Source organism: Myodes glareolus, chromosome 23 (assembly GCF_982192425.1).
Source record: "Myodes glareolus chromosome 23, mMyoGla1.1, whole genome shotgun sequence".
Classification (NCBI taxonomy): Eukaryota; Metazoa; Chordata; class Mammalia; order Rodentia; family Cricetidae; genus Myodes; species Myodes glareolus.
Genome location: NC_142048.1, coordinates 5,728,567 through 5,747,190, shown reverse-complemented (window position 1 = coordinate 5,747,190; position 18,624 = coordinate 5,728,567). Strand labels below are relative to the sequence as shown.

Sequence of the window (18,624 nt, the reverse complement as noted above, 5' to 3'; positions counted from 1 at the left end):
AACTTTAGATTCAGGAAATTGCTGACTGCCATCAAAATATTGTTACAGATGGGGCTATTGTACATTTGCTGGGGGAGAATCTTCCATTGATATATCTTAGCAGGCTGAGAATTTTTATAAGCAGACGCTGTGTAGGCAAATTTTTCTGTCTTTTTCTTGTAAAGGTATAGTGAAGAAACAATCTTTGAAATCAGTAACTATAAGAGGCCATCCTTTAGGCAATAGAGAAGACAAAGGAATGCTAGACTGTAGAGGGCCCGTTGGCTGAATCACCTATTGACAGCTCTTAGATCCGTCACCTTTCTTCATTTTCCAGATTTATTTTTTAACAACAAATACAGGAGAATTTCAAGGGCTAGTTGATCCTTCAATATGCTGAGCATTTAATTGCTCCTTTACCAACCTTTCTAATTCCTGCAGTTTCTCTGTTATTAAGTACCATTGCACAACCCATACAGGATGTCTGCCAAATATTTTAAAGGTAGAGCTGTTGATAACTTTGAAAGATCAGCTGCTGTTATATCCTCTTCTTGTACAACCTGAATGGTCAGTGACAGTTCTTTATATTACCTTGTAATATTTTCGCCAGAAACATTAATTAATTTATAATTTGTTTCTAAGGGAATGTTGATCTGAGTATCATTGTTGTAACAAATCATATCCCCACAAATTCATTGCTATGTTAGTCACATATGATTTTAATATTCTTCTCTGTCCTTCTGATCCTATCCATTTGACTCATCTCATGCTCTGCTTTACCTGAGAAAAAATTCTGATCCCTAAAAACTGAACAGACATCCTGAAGAGGCAAATCTGGATGCCAAGATTCTGGTGCACTTATTATTACATCGGTATCCATGTCTACCAAGTCTTTAATGATGACATCATTTATTTTTATTTTTTAAAGTTTTATTTATTTATCATATACAGTGTTCTGCCTGCATGTATGCCTCCAGGCCAGAAGAGGGCACCAGATCTTCTTACAGATGGTTGTGAGCCCTCATGTGGTTGCTGGAAATTGAACTCAGGACCTCTAGAAAAGCAGCCAGTGCTCTTAACCACTGAGCCATATGTCCAACCCCTATTTATTTGTATTCTTAGTTTTAGTCTTTGTCCATTTATTGAAGTTTGCCAAAATACCCACTCTATGGTTTCTTCTGAACTTTTGTTCTCTTTTTTATAGCTGTTTTATCATCCACAACAGTGTGACTTCTTATAATATGCATTAGGTTCTTTAGTTACTCTGAGGAGGAGTTTCCTCTACAATAACAGGAAACAACTGTACCAAATTTGGTATAGCGGCCTGCAAAAGGCCTCTCAAGGAGTTTCCCAATGGCAAAGAGTTACATTGATTGTCCCTCATTGATCATCATTCATTTCTCCAGTGCTTGCCTATGGCTTATTTTCTGCATAACCCAGAAGGGAAGGGCATTCTGTTTGAATTATGCTTAGAAAAAAACAATTTTTCTAGGAATGCCCTGTTTATAGTCCCCTTTAAGGTAATCTGTTTTGCCACAATTAAAACACTTGACATTTCAATTTTTCCTCAAACTTCTGGAAATCCCTTCTCTTATCCAAGCATCATCATGGTCATGTGATTGCATCTTGGATCCATTCCTCCAAGGACTCTGGTCTTGCCTTTAAAGACCTAATTATCATTTTACATTGAGAATTAACATTTTCAAAAGCCAGAGTTTCAATTATTTTTGTCTGCCTTTTGAATTTGGTATCATTCTATTTACTGCTGATACCAATCTTTGTAAGAAATCAGTGAAGGTTTCTTTTGGGCCCTGTATGACTGTAATAAGTGAGTCAATCTTCCTTCCTACTTTTTCTATTATCTCCCAAGCATTAAAAGCTGATGCATGGCATAAAGCCACATAAAGCATATATGGCTGTCATATGGGTATTGCCTTTCTATATTCACATAATCTCCTTCTCCAAGAAATTAAACTTGAGAGATTTCCATACCTGTACTTCTACACTGTTAACAATCATCTTAGCCTCTTCTTTCAACCAGGTCTTCCATGGTAATTGTGGACCAGTCTCCAAGATTACTGTGACCAAATCTTTCCAATCTTTATGAATAGTTGCATTACAAGATTACCGTGAGTTTAACACCTGCTTCACATACTGTGAAAGCATGCCATATGAGACTATCACTTCCTTGAATCTCCTTAAATCTAACATTGGCAAAGGAGTCCATTCAGCTCTTACAGAGCCTCTATCATTTGGCAGTTCCTGTAAGGTTACTGATTATATTAAGGTTGGTTTTTTAAAATACTGATTTATATTAAGGTAGTCTGTTCCTCTCTAACCTTATAATGTAACACTAAAATTGGTTCTCCATTAAATTCCTCTGTCTGGATTTGAATATCTCTCTGATCTCTTTTATTAAGTTTTTCTAAGGCCTGTATCTCAGTGTTCATATCAAACAACATTTTAAGAGATAAACCATGAGTTATCAAAATAACAACAAGGATTATCAAAATGACAATTCAAAGTATATTAATCCCAGCTAAGCTGATTATCCCTTCATTTAATTGTTCCACTTTATATCATGCTATATATAATCATACAGAGACCTAACTTTCTCCATAACAACTGTTTCCCATTTTTTTAATGTGGGAAAAAACTCTCTTTTAACTAATTCCTCCCTTTAATAATTTCCTATTTTTCTCCCCAAATCTGCCAACGATGATGATGACAATGTGAGGCTGACTGCTGTTGTGTAGAACAGTAAAAATCTGACCAGATTTCAAGGCAGCTGCCTAGTTTGGAAGCAGCCCAAGAAGGGGATCCAGGAAAAGCCAACCAAGAAAGAAGAAAGAAAAACCTAGCCAGTAGGGAAGTGATTCCATCTACGTGTAGCTCCAGCCAATGCCATTGGCTGCAGAGCCACAGACAAATGTTTTTTTCATAAATCTGTACCCCAAACTTTAATCACAAGATGTAGCACAAATATTAGTTGGTCTTAATAATAAAAGCCCAGAGTCAGATACAGGGATGAATGCTGAAGATCAGAGAAGCAGAGAGGTCAGCCACTAGAGAGTTCTTTCATCTATCCCAGTGCTCAAACTACATCTCCAGATTTTATCTGTCTTCACCAAACCTCAGATCGCACTAAGTTCCTGTCTCCTGTCTTATAGTCCTCTTTCTACCCAGCCATACCACTCCTGTCTTCACCTCCCAAGTGCGGGATTAAAGGCATGGGATCCCAAGTGCTGGGATCAGCTTTGTGTGAGCTCTATTCCTCTTTTAGACAAATCCAATCTCATGTAGCCCAGGGTGGCCTTGAACTAACAGAGATCCCTCTGCCTCTGTCTTTCAAATCCTGAGATTAAAGGCTTGTGCCACCAGTGCCTGATCTCGAGTGGCATAACTCTGCACTCTGATCTTTAGGCAACCTTTATTTGTTAAAACAAACAAAATATCACTATATAGTATGACTCACAGTATAGGAATACTTGTGAGTGTAAAAGTGTGGTAAAGTTCTGAATTCCTCTAGTTCTCATTAAATATGTGAAAAATCTCATTTAGGGAAAAAATGCTATAGATGTGGGCCATATAAAAGAGGTTGTTACCATCACAGACATCTTCAAATATGCAAAACAATCCTTAATGAAGGGGAACACCATAACTATAAACCTTAAGTTCTAATTCCTTTTTATAATTAGATTACATTGTAAAATTCATACAGTTATAATGGCTCATCATTGATAAATATAGTAAATAAATATCATCTAATAAGTATGGTAAAGTTTTTTCCATTTGCCAATTATTTTTGCAGGTATGAAAGTAGTCATATTGGAGAGAAAACTTTTGAATATCCTCATTGTAGCAAAGACTTTGCATATCACAGACATCTTCAAAGGCAAGAAAGAATTCATACTGAAGAGAAATCCTATGAAAGTATTCAGTATGGTAAAACCTTGGTACATCACAGTAGTCTCCGAAGAACACATCCTGGAGAGAAACCCTATGGATGTAATCAATGTAGTAAATCTTTTGCACATCAAAGTAGTCTCCGAGTACATAAAAGAATACATACTGGAGAGAAGCCTTATGGATGTAATCAATGTAGTAAATCTTTTGCACATCAAAGTAGTCTCCGAGTACATAAAAGAATACATACTGGAGAGAAGCCTTATGTTTGTAATCAATGTGGTAAAGCCTTTGCACGTCACTATCTTCAAAAACATAAAAGAACACATACTGGAGAGAAACCCTACAAATGTCATCAATGTGGCAAAGATTTTGCAGATCACACTCACCTTCAAGTACATAAAAGAATACATACTGGAGAGAGACCCTATAAATGTGATCAATGTGGGAAAGCGTTTTCACAAAACAGTAGCCTCCGAATGCATAAAAGAACACATACGGGAGAGAGACCCTATGAATGTGATCAATGTGGGAAAGCGTTTTCACAAAACAGTAGTCTCCAAATTCATAAAAGAACACATACGGGAGAGAAGCCATATGAATGCAATCAATGTGGTGAAGCCTTTGCATGTTACAGTCGTCTTCGAATGCATAAAGGAACACATACTGGAGAGAAACCCTATGAATGTAATCAATGTGGTAAAGTTTTTGCACATCATAGTAGTCTCCGAGTACATAAAGGAACACATACTGGAGAGAAACCCTATGGATGTAATCAATGTGGTAAAGCCTTTTCATGTCACAGTAGCCTCCGAATACATAAAAGAATACATACTGGAGAGAAACCCTATGAATGTAACGAATGTGGTAAGGCCTTTGTATGTCACAGTAGTCTCCGAATACATAAAAGAACACATACTGGAGAAAAACCCTATAAATGTAATCAGTGTGGTAAAGACTTTGCACGTCAAAGTCATCTTCAACTACATAAGAGAACACATACTGGAGAGAAACCCTACAAATGTCATAAATGTGGTAAAGCCTTTGCATGTAGCAGTAATCTTCGAATTCATGAGAAAAGAAAATCATACTGCGGAAAAGCCCCATAAATATAGTCATTGTTATAAACTTTGCTCTTCATGGTAGTCTTTTGACATGAGTAAAATTTAGTAGTTGGTCTGTTCAAGCTTTTATATATCAGTAATCTTTGAGCCCTTGAAAATCACTAATACAGAAGGGAATCTGACTATAAGGGATTTGGTAAGATCTTTAGCCAACACACCTACATTCAGCTAAACAGGATTGTTCTGGTGAAAAGATCTGGCAGATGTCAACAATCTGTTCAAGCATTATGATGACCGTATGAATTTATATGAGGAGATAACCCTTTTAGATTTCACAGTTCTCTTCCATTACATGAACTAATTCATCCAGGTGTAAACTCTATGGATGAGTATTAATGCTTTTTCTGTTGCTTTGATAAAGCATGTCTAAGTCAGCTTACAGACGAGTTTAACTTGGCCCTTGGTTGCAGCATCACTATGAAAATGGCATGGCAGAATTTGTCAGATGTGGTGGGTACAGCAGAAAGCTAAGAACTCACATCCTCAGCCTGCACCATGCAATACACAGTGGGATCTGAAAATAGTGTACAGACGTAAACTCTAAGGCCCATCCACCCTCGGTGACGTATTTCTTCCAACAGGACAGCATTTTCTAAATCTTCCCAAATGACGCCACCAAGGATTAATTTCTCTGACTTCAAGTTTGCATGCTTGCTTTCTGTGTCATGAACCAACTCTGTAAGCAGACCTTCAGATGCCTCAACACCTGTGTTATAGTAATGAATGCTTGGGAAAAACATTCATGAGTGAAAAATTTTTTAATGATTTGTTTTCATTTTCATGTTGTGGTATCAATGTGTCTCTGTGTGGGTATGTGCATGTTTGTGCTCATTCCCCAAAAGTCTTGTAGCAGGAGGAATTTCAGGAAGTTGTCAAAAACCTGACCTTGGCCCTGGGAATGAACCTGTCTTAACTGTGTGGCCGTGCACGTCTCCTACCCTGTAAATGTTTTAAAGACTTTATATGTCAACTTAATGTTAGATAATAGGAAAGATTCATACAAGGTAAAAAAAAAAACCTATTCATGTAAATGATTTCACAAAGATTTTAAACATCAAAGTTGTCTTCACTTTCAAGGAAAAAATGTTGTTTCATCTCTTTTTCATCATATCCTGAAAGAAGTAAATTATTTTTCATGTTCATGCAAGTGTAATGGTGAAGATAACAATTGTGGTTGTGCTTTGTGTTTTGAAACATTTGGAGTAGGTATGAAATTTGCAGTACATGTAGCAAATTCATTTAGTGAAGTTTATTTTGTGGTCCTGCTATTCCTTGTGTAGCTATTGTTTTCCTTTTGCACTTTCACTTGGTTGGTATATATTTGCAATATATAGAATGTGATGCCCATCTTTTAAGTGATCCATTGTTTATTTAAACATCAGGCCATGTGTCATCACACTTTTCAAGTAAGGGTGTCTGTGAAAGCGTGTTGGGATTTTGTTCCTGGTTTTGTTTTTCATGTATTCACAAATTCCCTTGAGATGTTGTTTTTTGTTGTCTAGCCTGGTGATGGGGTCTAGCCTCGGAGGGGTTCACATATTCCAGGATAGGAGCAGGAGGATTTGAATTATCAAACAAAAGAAAAAGAGATATGAGAGAAACAAAATACTGAAGAACCAGGAGGGAAATTCAGTAAATACTGAAATCACCTGTGTTTGTTTTCTACATGTTTATATCCTACTCCAAAAAGGGACTGGGGAGGCAACAGACTTCATTAACATGATATAAGGAATAAACACAGCATCTTCAGTCAAGTACTCTGTTGTTTAGACAGGACACATAACAATCCACCCTTTGAACAAGTACCTGCAGGCAGCCACTCCCTGGAACTTCCAGCCAATCTCCTTAACGAAACAGGAATAGACTTGTATTCTCTGACCTTTGGTCAAGGTACAGCAGATCCACCTTTATACTTAAAATATTAATTCACCACATCCTTGATCAGGATCTCTTGTTTGTAGCCACACCTGTTGTCAGCAACTTTGAGAGAGCAAGAATAAGCTCAGACTCTCTAACATTTAGTCACGGTGAAATGGACTCACATCTGTGGGCCCTTGCAGCCTGACTTGGATATCTACAAGTAGTCAGGGATACATTTCAACTCTTGATCCATTTGTCAGTATCTTGAATACAAGTCCAAGGCAGAAGATGTACCCCTGATGTGTGCTGATATTTCTACACATTTTTACAATGTTTAATTATTTAACATTTAATTAACAATGTTAATGTTAAAATGCTTAATAGAAGAGAACATAAAAAACAATAAATACCTCATGCATATATCCAAAGAGGCATTTTCTACTTTCAGGGTGAAATATGATAAAGTAAGATAATCAGCACAACATATGACACAACATAGCTATATTTGATATGGGTGTGGTTGTATTGGTTGATGTTCCATGCGTCTTCATGCCCCAATTAGTTATCTATTGGGCACTTTATCTTGAAGTACTGCCTTCTAGGGAATTTATCTAAATATGCCAGATAACACAACAGCAATGGGATTTACTTTTTTTTTTAAAAGCCTGGCGTGTGTGTATGTTGTATATACGTGTTAATACATGTGTGTGTGTCAAAACCAATGTAATTATCAGTTTTTAGGCCAAGACAGTGTGGAGACGAAAAACAGTTTTGTGGGGTCTACTTTTTACCGTCTTTATATGTATATCAAGGACAGGTTCCAGCTTTGCACACCATAGACATTTTCCAGTGAGCTCCCTCACTGATTATCAAAAAAGATTAGTTGAAACCTTACATCAATAAAATATTGTCTTTTCAAACTGTAAACATTGCCGTCTAAGGATGATAAAAACAGGAGAGTTTGAATAATCATAAATGCAAATGAAAATGATGTATTGCTATCTTTCTTTTTTCTTTGCTCTTTCTCTCCTTTGATTGTGTTTGTTTATTCTGAGGACTAAACAATTGTTCATAACATTTCATCAGAAGCACAAATGAATGCCAGAAATCTCAGTGGGTAAAATTGATTGCTGCTAAGTCTAGTGACCTCAGTTAAATCGCTGTAATACTCCTACAAGTTTTTCTCTTATACCTACACTTGAACTGTGCACTCTCCAATGCCAGCACATACATAAGTAATTTTTAAATCCAAATAAGGGCTAATGAGGTTACTTTTAGCCAAACCTGACTCCCTAGGTTTCATCTCTAGACCTCACAGAGAAGTAGATAACTCACGTAGAGGAAGTAGACAACTGACACCTGTAAATTACCTCTCACTGTTACATAGCATGGGTATATACACACACAGTTCAAGCATTTTTAAGTGACTGAAATTTTCAAAAGCAATGAAAATAACCCAATTATTGGGAATGTATGAAATAATTTTCAAGTTTAAATTTATTATTATTATTGTTATTGTTATTATAGAATTTCAAGGAGTATTATTGTCCATCAAAACAATAATGGTTTCTTTGTAAACTTCATTTTATTCTTTCATTATTCAAAGATAAGTCATTTTTAAAAATCTCTCCTGGTCTTAGTAGTGCAAGCCTGTAATCTCAGTACTTAGGAGATGGTGGAAGGCCATTCTCTCTGAGTTAGAGGCCATCTTGGTCAACATAAATGAGTTCGAGAACAGCCTTGACTATATAGTGATAGCCTGTCTCAAAAAAAATTTCCCCCCAAAAAAAGAGTATATATTGAATTATGAAACTTTTCCTAATATAACCTGACTGAACTCTGACTGGTTTCAATAAAACCTTTTCTTATCTTTGCTTAACATTAACCATATTAATAATGAAATTAAGAAGCAATGTGGAGAGTCTATTCACAGAGGAATAGAAATTCATTGACTCATTTGACAACCATCTAACAGGTACTTCAGCTCCTTCACATGATATAAGACAGAAGAAATAGTTTGGCATCTTCATCTTTATTATAATCACATATTCGGGACCTGGAGAGTTTGTTCAGTAGTACTGCTTCTCTTAAGTACCCAAGTTTGATTCCTAGCTCCAACATCAGGTGACTCAGAACTACTTGTATTTTTAGATCCAGGAGATTAGATGCCTCTTCTCGCCTCCTAAGGCACCAGATATACAAATGGTAAAAAGACACACATATATATGTCATAACAGTTTGTAAAAATAAATATTTTTCATGTGTCTGTTATTTATTTTCAAAATTTAAATGAATTTAGGTGTATAAATCTTTGCTATTCTCTATAACAAATACATGTTAGATAACAGTGGAGACTGTAAATTTGCTACTGTTAGGAATCATAATGTAAATATCTGATATGCAGGATATCTGATATGCAAACCCCATGAGAGAGTATCTAATACCTAAAGGGGGTGTGGATCGCAGATTGAGACTCACTTATCTAGGCCATCTCATCTTCATTTTATTTTAATTCATTTTCAATTAAAATATAATTACATTACTTTCCTTCTTTGCCATCCCTTCATCCCTACTCAGGTTCCCTATTCACACCTTTTTTTGTCAAGTCTCTATACATTTATATGAATATGTGCACACAAATATATGAATATATCTTGCTTAATAATTTTTTTTTGGTTGTGTATACATAGTTTCGGGGTTAGTCACCTAACCATGTATTAGGTAACAAGTTAGAGAGTTCATCCCTGCCTTAGGCTAATTCTCCCATTTGAAGAAGATTCTACTCTTTAATGAAGAACAGGAGTCTGATGCCCTAGTGGCATAGCATGTCTTGAACAGAAAACAAGCTGAAGAAATAGCTCAGCAGTTAATAGTCCTAAAGACTCTTGCAGAACATGCAGGATGCATTTCGTTATACATATGGTGATTTAATCTATCTATAAATCCACTTCCAAGAAATCTGACACTCTCTTTCTGCCCCCCCCACCACCACCACTACCAGGCATGAACTGGGTACAGAGATAAAATCAGAGGCAAAACATCCATACACATTAAATAATAACATAAAAAAATTAAAGAGAACTGCAGAATAAAACTTTTTTTTTCTAGTCAGGCATGGTGGTGTATGCCTTAAATTATAGCACAAAGGATTCAGAGGCAGAAAGATCACTGTCAGTTCGAGGAAAACTGGTACTACATCAACACACACACATGAAAAGAAGAAGAAAACTGAATAACAGGAAGAGAAGTCTTGGGGAAATGGTAAAATATCTCCTAAAGTCTTTTCACTTGTAAACTGCTTATTCCCATACAATCCATCATTTTCAAAAACAAAATTATCCAGGATATGAGCACATACTATTAATTCCAGAAACTGGAAGACAGAGTTAGGCTAGTCATGATGAGTTCCAGGCCAGATTGGTCTAAACAGTCTGTTATAGTAAGACAAACAAACACTGAAAGGAAAATACATTTTTTGTGTGTTAAACAGTGTTCTATTGTGGTGCAGAGGCACAATAACCACAGAAACTAGTACAAATGAAAGCATTTAACTGGGGCTTTCTAACAGTTTGAAGTTTAGTCCATTATCATTGTCTTAGTGTTTCTATTGCTGTGACAAAAACACTGTGACCAAAAAGCAAGTTGGGAAGGAAAGGGATTATTTGGCTTACATTTCCAGATCATAGGCCATCATTGGAAGAAGTCAAGCAGGGCTGGATTCTGGAGGCAGGAGCTGTTACAGAGGCTCTGGAAGGGTGTGGCTCACTGGCTTTCTTCACATTGCTTGCTCAGACCACCCACAATATGCTGGGTCCTCTCCAAATGATCACTAATTGAGAAAATGTCTTACTAGTGGATCTCATGGAGGCATTTTTTTTTAACTGAAGCTTCTTCCTCTCTGATGAATCTAGCTTGTGTCAAGTCAACAAACAAACCAGCCCATACAAACATCATGGCAGTGATCCTGGCAGCTTGAAGGCAGACGTGGTGCTCATGAGTAACTGAGAGTTCTGCACCTGAATCCACAGATCAGAGACCAGACAGAGACTTTTGACCTGGCTTGGGCTTCCGAAACTTCAAAACCCATCTCCAGTAACATACTTCCTCCAGCAAGATCAAACCTAGTAATCCTTCCAAATAGTGTCTATGAAACTATGGGGACTGTTCTTATTAAAAACTGCTGCATTCCATTCCCTGGCCCACATAGGCTTATGGCCATACCACAATGCAAAAATATATTCAGTCCAACTTCAAAAGTCTCTGTGGTCCATAATAATCTCAAAACTGGTTAAAGTTCCAATATTCAAAGGTCTTCTGAGATTAAGGGCAATCTCTTACCTGTAGCCCCTGTAAAATAAAGATAAAAAAGCAGATCACATACTTCTGACATACAACATCACAGGAAAAACATTGTCATTCCAAAATGGAGGAAAGGGAGCAGAGTGGGAAAATACTAAACCAAAGGAACACATAAAACCAGCAAGGAAGTCTTCAAACTTTGCATCTTCGTGTCTAATATGGAAGGGTCTTCAAATTTCCAACTCCTCTCAGTTGTCTGCAACATACTACTCCCTCTCGAGTTGGTCTGTGCCCAGTCTGCTGCTTTTCTTGGAAGGTTTCCCATGGCTCTGGTGTAAATGGAGACTGCTTGTGCATTTCCCAGTCACCCAGACACAAATAATCACACAAAAACTATATTAATCACAACACTGCTTGCCTGATGGCTCAGGCATATTTCTAGCTAACTTTTACATTTTAAATTAACCCATTTCTATTCATCTGTTTTGCAAAGAGGCTGTGGCCTACTGTTAAGGTTCCAACATCTTTCTCCTTCAGCAGCTACATGGTGTCTCCTCAACTCTGCCTACTCTTCCTATCTCTGTTTGGGCTTTCCATCTGACTATATTCTGCCCTGTCATAGGCCAAAGAAACTTCCTTATTAACCAAGGACATAAATAAATAAAACATAGTCACAGCATACAGAAGGGAATCCTACATCATCTCCACGTTTTTTAACTTTAACATAGTGAAATTACATATAACGAAACAGGTATCGAGCAAGAATTACTGGTACAGTATTTCTTTGAAAGTCTAAACTTTCATATATAATTTATCTTTTATTATAACTAAAGAAAACTATAGCTGTCTTCAACTCCATCAAAGACCCCAGAAGAATATAATATTATCTAAGAAACGGAAGTGCATTGTAAGCAACTTCTGAAACTCTAGTATTGACAGAGACTGCCTGGACCCAAAGTTCTTCTGTAATGTTGGGGCATTCATCTTCAGCCTACAGATCCATAGTATCTGGAAGACCTTTTCAAGAAGCAGGAAATTTGAAAGACTGTTTTACCTATATTGACAGTTTGTCAGTCACTTTCTTCTGTGTTCTGCAGAATGTCTAGAAGACTCATGAAACAGGAAACCTGAGGGACTGTCACACCTTCTTTAGGCAAGCTCAGTAGTCATTTTCCTATGGGCCCTGCATGTCCAGTTTATACAGCATACTATCTGAAAGTCCAGGCAAGAGTAGTTTCTTGCCCAAATGGCTAGTCTTATCACATTGAAGGCAAATTCCACAAAAAGTTTCTTCAGTGCCCATCAACCTCTCTGAAGTATTTGGTGCAGCAAGAAGCAGATATGTCTCACTATTGAGAAAAGACTTAGCTCTTAAAACAATTTAAATGCCAAATTCTGTAGTTCTTTGAAGTGTTAAAGCTTATATATATATGTTATAATGTAATGTATAATTAAAATTATAGACTAATACATAGTCATTTATAATAAATTTGTAGTAAACACGTTAGGTTTTCTAGATATACAGAGATGTATTATATATAAAATATAATAAAAACCTAACATCTCTTAAAGGAACTGTGCCTCTGCTCACCTCCAGCAAACAGCCTATCTGAAAACATGTGGCTACCAAAAAGCTCCAAAATAACTCCTGTTTTTGTGGGTCTAGATGCCCTTTTTTAAGTTTTCTTGGGCTTTATGTAGATGTACATTGCCAAACACTGGATGCCATTTTATATTATTTATTTATTTATTAAAAATTTCCACCTCCTCCCATCCTCCCATTTCCCTCTCACTCCCCCCCACTCCCCCTCCTCCTCGCTCTCCAGTCCTAAGAGAAGTCAGGATGCCCTGCCCTGTCGGAAGTCCAAGCCCCCAACTCCATCCAGGTCTAGGAAGGGGTGCATCCAAACAGACTAGGATCCCCAAAAGCCAGTACATGCAGTAGAATCAAAATCTGGTGTCATTATCATTGGCTTCTCAGTCCACCCTCGTTGTCAGTCACATTCAGAGAGTCTGGTATGATCACATGCTCGTTCAGTCCCAGTCCAGCAGGCCTTGGTGAGCTCCCATTAGATTAGTCCCACCGTCTCTGTGCATGGATGCACCCCTCGCAGTCCTGACTTCCTTGCTCATGTTCTCCCTCTCTCTGCTCTTCATCTGGGACTTGGGAGCTCAGTCCAGTGCTCCAATGTGGGTTTCTGTCTCTATCTCCATCCATCGCCAGATGAAGGTTCTATGGTGATATGTAAGATATTCATCAGTGTGGCTATGGGATAAGGGCAGTTCAGGCACCCTCTCCTCTGCTGCTGGATGCCATTTTATAAGTGGAGACTACTTGTTCATTTCCCAGCCACCCAGACCCAAATAATCATACAAAGCTATATTAATTACAACACTGTTTGGTGGATGACTCAGGCATATTTCTAGCTAGCTCTTAGATCTTAAATTAACCCATTTCTATTAATCAATATATCACCGCATGGCTGTAGCCTACCGGTAAAGTTCCAGCATCTTTCTCCTTTGGCAGCTACATGATGTCTCCTTGACTCCACCTACTCTTTCTTTCTATCTCTGTTCAGATTTCCCACTTGGCTATATTCTGCCCTGCCATAGATCAAAGAAACTTCTTTATTAACGAATAGCAATAAAACATATTCACAGCCTACAAAGAGGAATCCCATATAACTCTGAAATTTCAAGCATCTTGTAGTCTCCCAGGCAATGCAGGCTTCACCTTCATAGCTTCATGCAAAGGCCTCTCTGGACCTCTGTGCAGTGATTACCTTGACACACACCTGGTCTCAGTGACTTTCTATAACCATGGAGAGAGATTCCATAACTGTTTTGTTGAATCCTTGACCCTAAATCCAGAACTACATGGCCAAAGCTGCCAAGTTCTCCTGCTCAATGACACTGGAACATGCTCCCCCTTGTTCAATAACAACTACATCAGCTTAATATTTTTGGTGATTTCCTTCCCTGCTCAAACTTTTCTTTAACTCCAATTTCCTAAACATTTAAATATATAAGCATAAAGTGGACTGTCTTCTTATTCAAATCACCACAATTTTTCTTTGTTTGAGACATGGTCTCATTAGATACCCCAGCTTGCCTTGCTTCATGTGTTCACTATAATGTATAATATATAGTGAGTATCTGAAAATAAATACTGGCATATATTTAATTTTGTGTCTTTGGTTCATGATTACTAGCATGACAATCTTTTATAGAACAATTTCCAAGCAATTTGATGTTGGTCTTGGTAGAAGTAAAGGAGAATGTTCGCAATACTGTTGTTCCTTCAAGGCAATATAGATTTGTGAATTTTGAGTTCACTCCTAGTCTAAAAGACATAGAGTTTATGCTACCTAGTGTAGAGATAAAGTCAGAGAAAACAACTCCTTGGTTTCTGTAGTTTGAAGAAATATATTTGGAAGAAATGAATAGTCTAATCTCCCACAAAATATTTCTATATTTGTTGCTATTCTATTTCTCTGATAAAACACCATAATCAAGGCAACTTTTAAAAGAAAATGTTAAATTGGGATTATGGTTCTAGAGGGTTAGTTTATGAAGATTGAGTAAGGTAATGGCAGCAAGAACAGCTGAGAGCTCACCTCCCAAACTAACAGGGAGCATACTTGGGGTGGTGGGAGGATTTTAAAGGCTCAAAACCCACTCCTGTGACACACCTTAAAAAGGACAATAGCTCTAATGTTTTCTAAATATTCCACCAAATGAGAAGCAAGTATTCAACTGTATGAGTATATGAGAATCATTTTCATTCAAATCAGCATACATTTCTTCTAGTCTTAGATAGTTACACCTACTCTTTATCTGAACAAACTCTACCATATCCTTAAGTGAGACTGTGATGCTTTCAACATTTATTGCCACAAAATAAACATTTCCATTCCACAATGAAAGAATCAGAGCACAGAAAGTAAAAGACAGACCAAAAGCATGACCAAAATCCAACAAACTAAACATCAGATCTGACAATTCTATGTATATCTTTAGCTCACGGTAAAATTGACTGGAATGCAGAGAACATAGGTATTCCCACCCCTCCATCTCTGTCTGTAGCACATATCATCTCCTTTTGACCAGCTCTATTACATGCCCACTCCTTTCTCAAAGAATGTACATGGTCCTCCTTTCTCCACTCTCCTGTGTATGATATTGTATTTTGCTTTATTAAAAGAGAGACTGGAAAGATCATTTAGTGGTTAACAGCGCTGTTACTACTTCAAGAGGACACCTAGTTGGATCCCAGCACCTACAGGGGAGTTTACAACTATCTGTATCTACAGTTCCACAGGAACCACAAGGCTAAATAGCTGGGCATAAGCTAGTATCTGGCACTGACTTGCACTTATGAAAATCTTTGCTATGACTCTTGACACTGACAATTAGATTTAAAAATTAGTCATACACAGACTTTGTTGATTCCCCATGGCAGGCCTCACCCTCTGAGAAATGGATGGAGAGTGGGGTTGGAGAAAGGTGAGGGAAGTAGGAGGAGGAAAGGGAGAGGGAACTGGTATCGGTATGTAAAGTAAAAAAGATTGTTTTACGAGGACGTGATCTAGCCAGATTCTCGGAATTTGGCCGGATTCTCTGACTGTGGCTGGCCCGGGGTCTTTCTGAAAAGCCATTGACTATGACACTGGGACCTGTTTCCTCTGCATATGCTGGATTTTGGGGATCCAGTCTGTTTGGACGCTCGCCTTCCTGGACCTGGAGGGAGGGGGAGGGAGCTGGAGCTTCCCACAGGGCAGGAAACCCTGACTGCCCTGGGGGACGGAGGGGAAGGAGGGGGGGAGTGGGGGGAGTGGGAGGGTGTTGGGAGCGGGGGCGGAAATGGAAACTTTTATAATTTAATAAAATTTACTAAAAAAAAATCAACTCAGTATAAAAAAAAAAAGATTGTTTTAAAAAAGAAAAGTAAAAGAAAAAAGAAAAATTAGTCCTACAAAAATATACTTCTGTTCCCAAGGAGAACATGGAGGAGTTGTTTAAGCTACTGCCTCTTTGGAGAAAATAAATACCTGACAACATATGATATAAGAAATGAAAACTATGCTCTCTTCTCCCCTTCCCCCTGGGGCCACAAGATCTCCCCAGAGCAGCTCCATTGCACGCTGGGCCTGGGCTGTGGGCACAACCCGGCAGGGGCAGTTCCTGTTTTTGATAGTCTGCCTGAGGACAGGCAGGCCCTGTGTCAGCTCAGTCACATTCCTGGCCAGCAAGAGGCAATGATCTTCTAGCAGACATCCATTGGAGGAGGGGTGAGTTTGCTCAGACTTTCCCAGCCCCCCTCGACTTCCTGGTCACCCTGCAGTGGTGGCTTCACCCTGCGGAGCTCTCCCGAATCCCATCCCAGCCTTCATCCAGGTACACCTTCCTCTCTTCCCCCCTTCCCCCTGGGGCCACAAGATCTCCCCAGAGCAGCTTCTTTGCGCGCTGGGCCTGGGCTGTGGGTGCAACCCGGCAGGGGCAGTTCCTGTGCTTTGATAGCCTGCCTGAGGACAGGCGGGCCCTGTGTCAGCTCAGCCACATTCCTGGCCAGCAAGAGGCAATGATCTTCTAGCAGACATCCATTGGAGGAGGGGTGAGTTTGCTCCTGACCCGAGGGCTTCGGCAAGGAGGAATTCAGACTTTCCCTGACCCCTCGACTTTCTGGTCACCCTGCAGTGGTGGCTCCACCCTGCTGAGTTCTCCCGAATTCCATCCCAGCATTCATCCAGGTACACCTTCCTCTCTTCCCCTGGGGCCACAAGATCTCCCCAGAGCAGCTCCCTTGCATGCTGGGCCTGGGCTGTGAGTGCAACCCAGCAGGAGGGAGTGCCTGTGTTTCAATAGGCTGCCTGAGGAAAGGTAGGCCTTCTATCAGTGAAGTCCCTGCCCAACAAGGGAACCTGACCCGGTACCAGAAGATCCAATAGAGAGCATTTGAAGGAAGAGATGGGCAGATGCCAAGGCAATAACTCCTCCAACAATCTAAAAAACAACATGAAATCACCAGATCCCAACGACCCTACAATAGAAGGACATGAACCTCTTAATTCAGAAGAAGTGGGGGAAAGTGCCATTATGAAAGCAATAGAGTCCCTTAAACAGGATATGAATAACTCCCTTAAAGAACTGGATGAGAAGTACAACAAAAAGATTGAAGAAATGAGTAAAGAAATGGATGAGAAGTATAAGAAAAAGTTCGAAGAAATGAGTAAATCCATGAATGATACACTGGGAAACCAAAAAAAAAAACAATCAAACAGGTAATGGAAACAGTTCAAGAATTGAAAACTGAAATGGAGGCAATGAAGAAAACACAAAACGAGAACCGGCTGGATATGGAAAATCTAGGTAAATGAACAGAGACTACAGAATCAAGCATAACCAATAAGATACAAGAGATGGAAGAACGAATCTCAGAGTCTGAAGATACCATAGAGAAAATAAATGCTCTGATCAAAGAAAATAGCAAATCCAACAAATTCTCATCACAAAACATTCAAGAAATCTGGGACACAATAAAAAAAACCAAATCTAAGAAAAATAGGGATTAAGGAAGGAGAAGAACTGCAGATCAAAGGCCCAGAAAATATATTCAACAAAATTATAGAAGAAAACTTTCCCAACCTAAAGAATGATATTCCTATGAAGGTGCAAGAAGCATACAGAACACCGAATAGACTTGATCAAAAAAAAAATCCCCTCGCCATATAATAATCAAAACACAAAACATTACAGATTAAAGAAAGACTATTAAGAGCTGCAAAGGAAAAAGGTCAAGTAACTTATAAAGGTAAACCTATCAGACTTACACCGGACTTCTCTATGGAAACCATGAAAGCCAGAAGGTCCTGGATAGAGGTACTGCAGAAACTAAGAGACCATGGATGCAAACCCAGACTTCTATACCCAGCCAAGCTATCATTCACTATCAATGGAGGAAACAAAATGTTTCAGGATAAGAACAAATTTAAACAATTCGTAGCCACAAACCCAGCCTTACAGAAAGTAATAGAAGGAAAAACGCAACCCAAGGAATCCAACATTGCCAACACTGCGTACAATAACTCAGACATCTAGCAACCATTCACGAGCTTTACTCAAAGAAGGGACACATACAAACTCTATTAAACAAGCAAACGAACAAAAATAATAATAACCGGAGTCAACAACCACTGGTCATTAATATCACTTAATATTAATGGACTCAATTCACCTATAAAAAGGCACAGACTAAGAGATTGGATACGAAAACAGGATCCAACATTCTGCTGTTTACAAGAAACACACCTCAACCACAAAGACAGACATCTACTCAGAGTAAAGGGTTGGGAAAAGGTTTTTAAAGCAAACGGACCTAAGAAACAAGCAGGTGTGGCCATTCTAATTTCCAACAAAATTGACTTCAAACTAAAATCAATCAGAAGAGATGGAGACG

The 18,624-nt window shown here is 38.5% G+C and overlaps 1 protein-coding gene across 2 annotated transcripts in view; it reads left to right on the top strand.

Annotated features, from left to right (window-relative positions):
* LOC125405992 (uncharacterized) overlaps nt 1-6,261 on the top strand; it is a 31,064-nt gene extending 24,803 nt beyond the window's left edge. For both annotated transcript variants that reach the window (XM_048442787.3, XM_087901070.1), the window contains exon 4: nt 3,791-6,261. In XM_048442787.3, the coding sequence (XP_048298744.1) occupies nt 3,791-4,994 (1,204 nt within the window). In that variant the 3' untranslated portion in view covers nt 4,995-6,261. The remainder of the gene's footprint in view (nt 1-3,790) is intronic.
* Nucleotides 6,262-18,624: the final 12,363 nt, after the last annotated feature.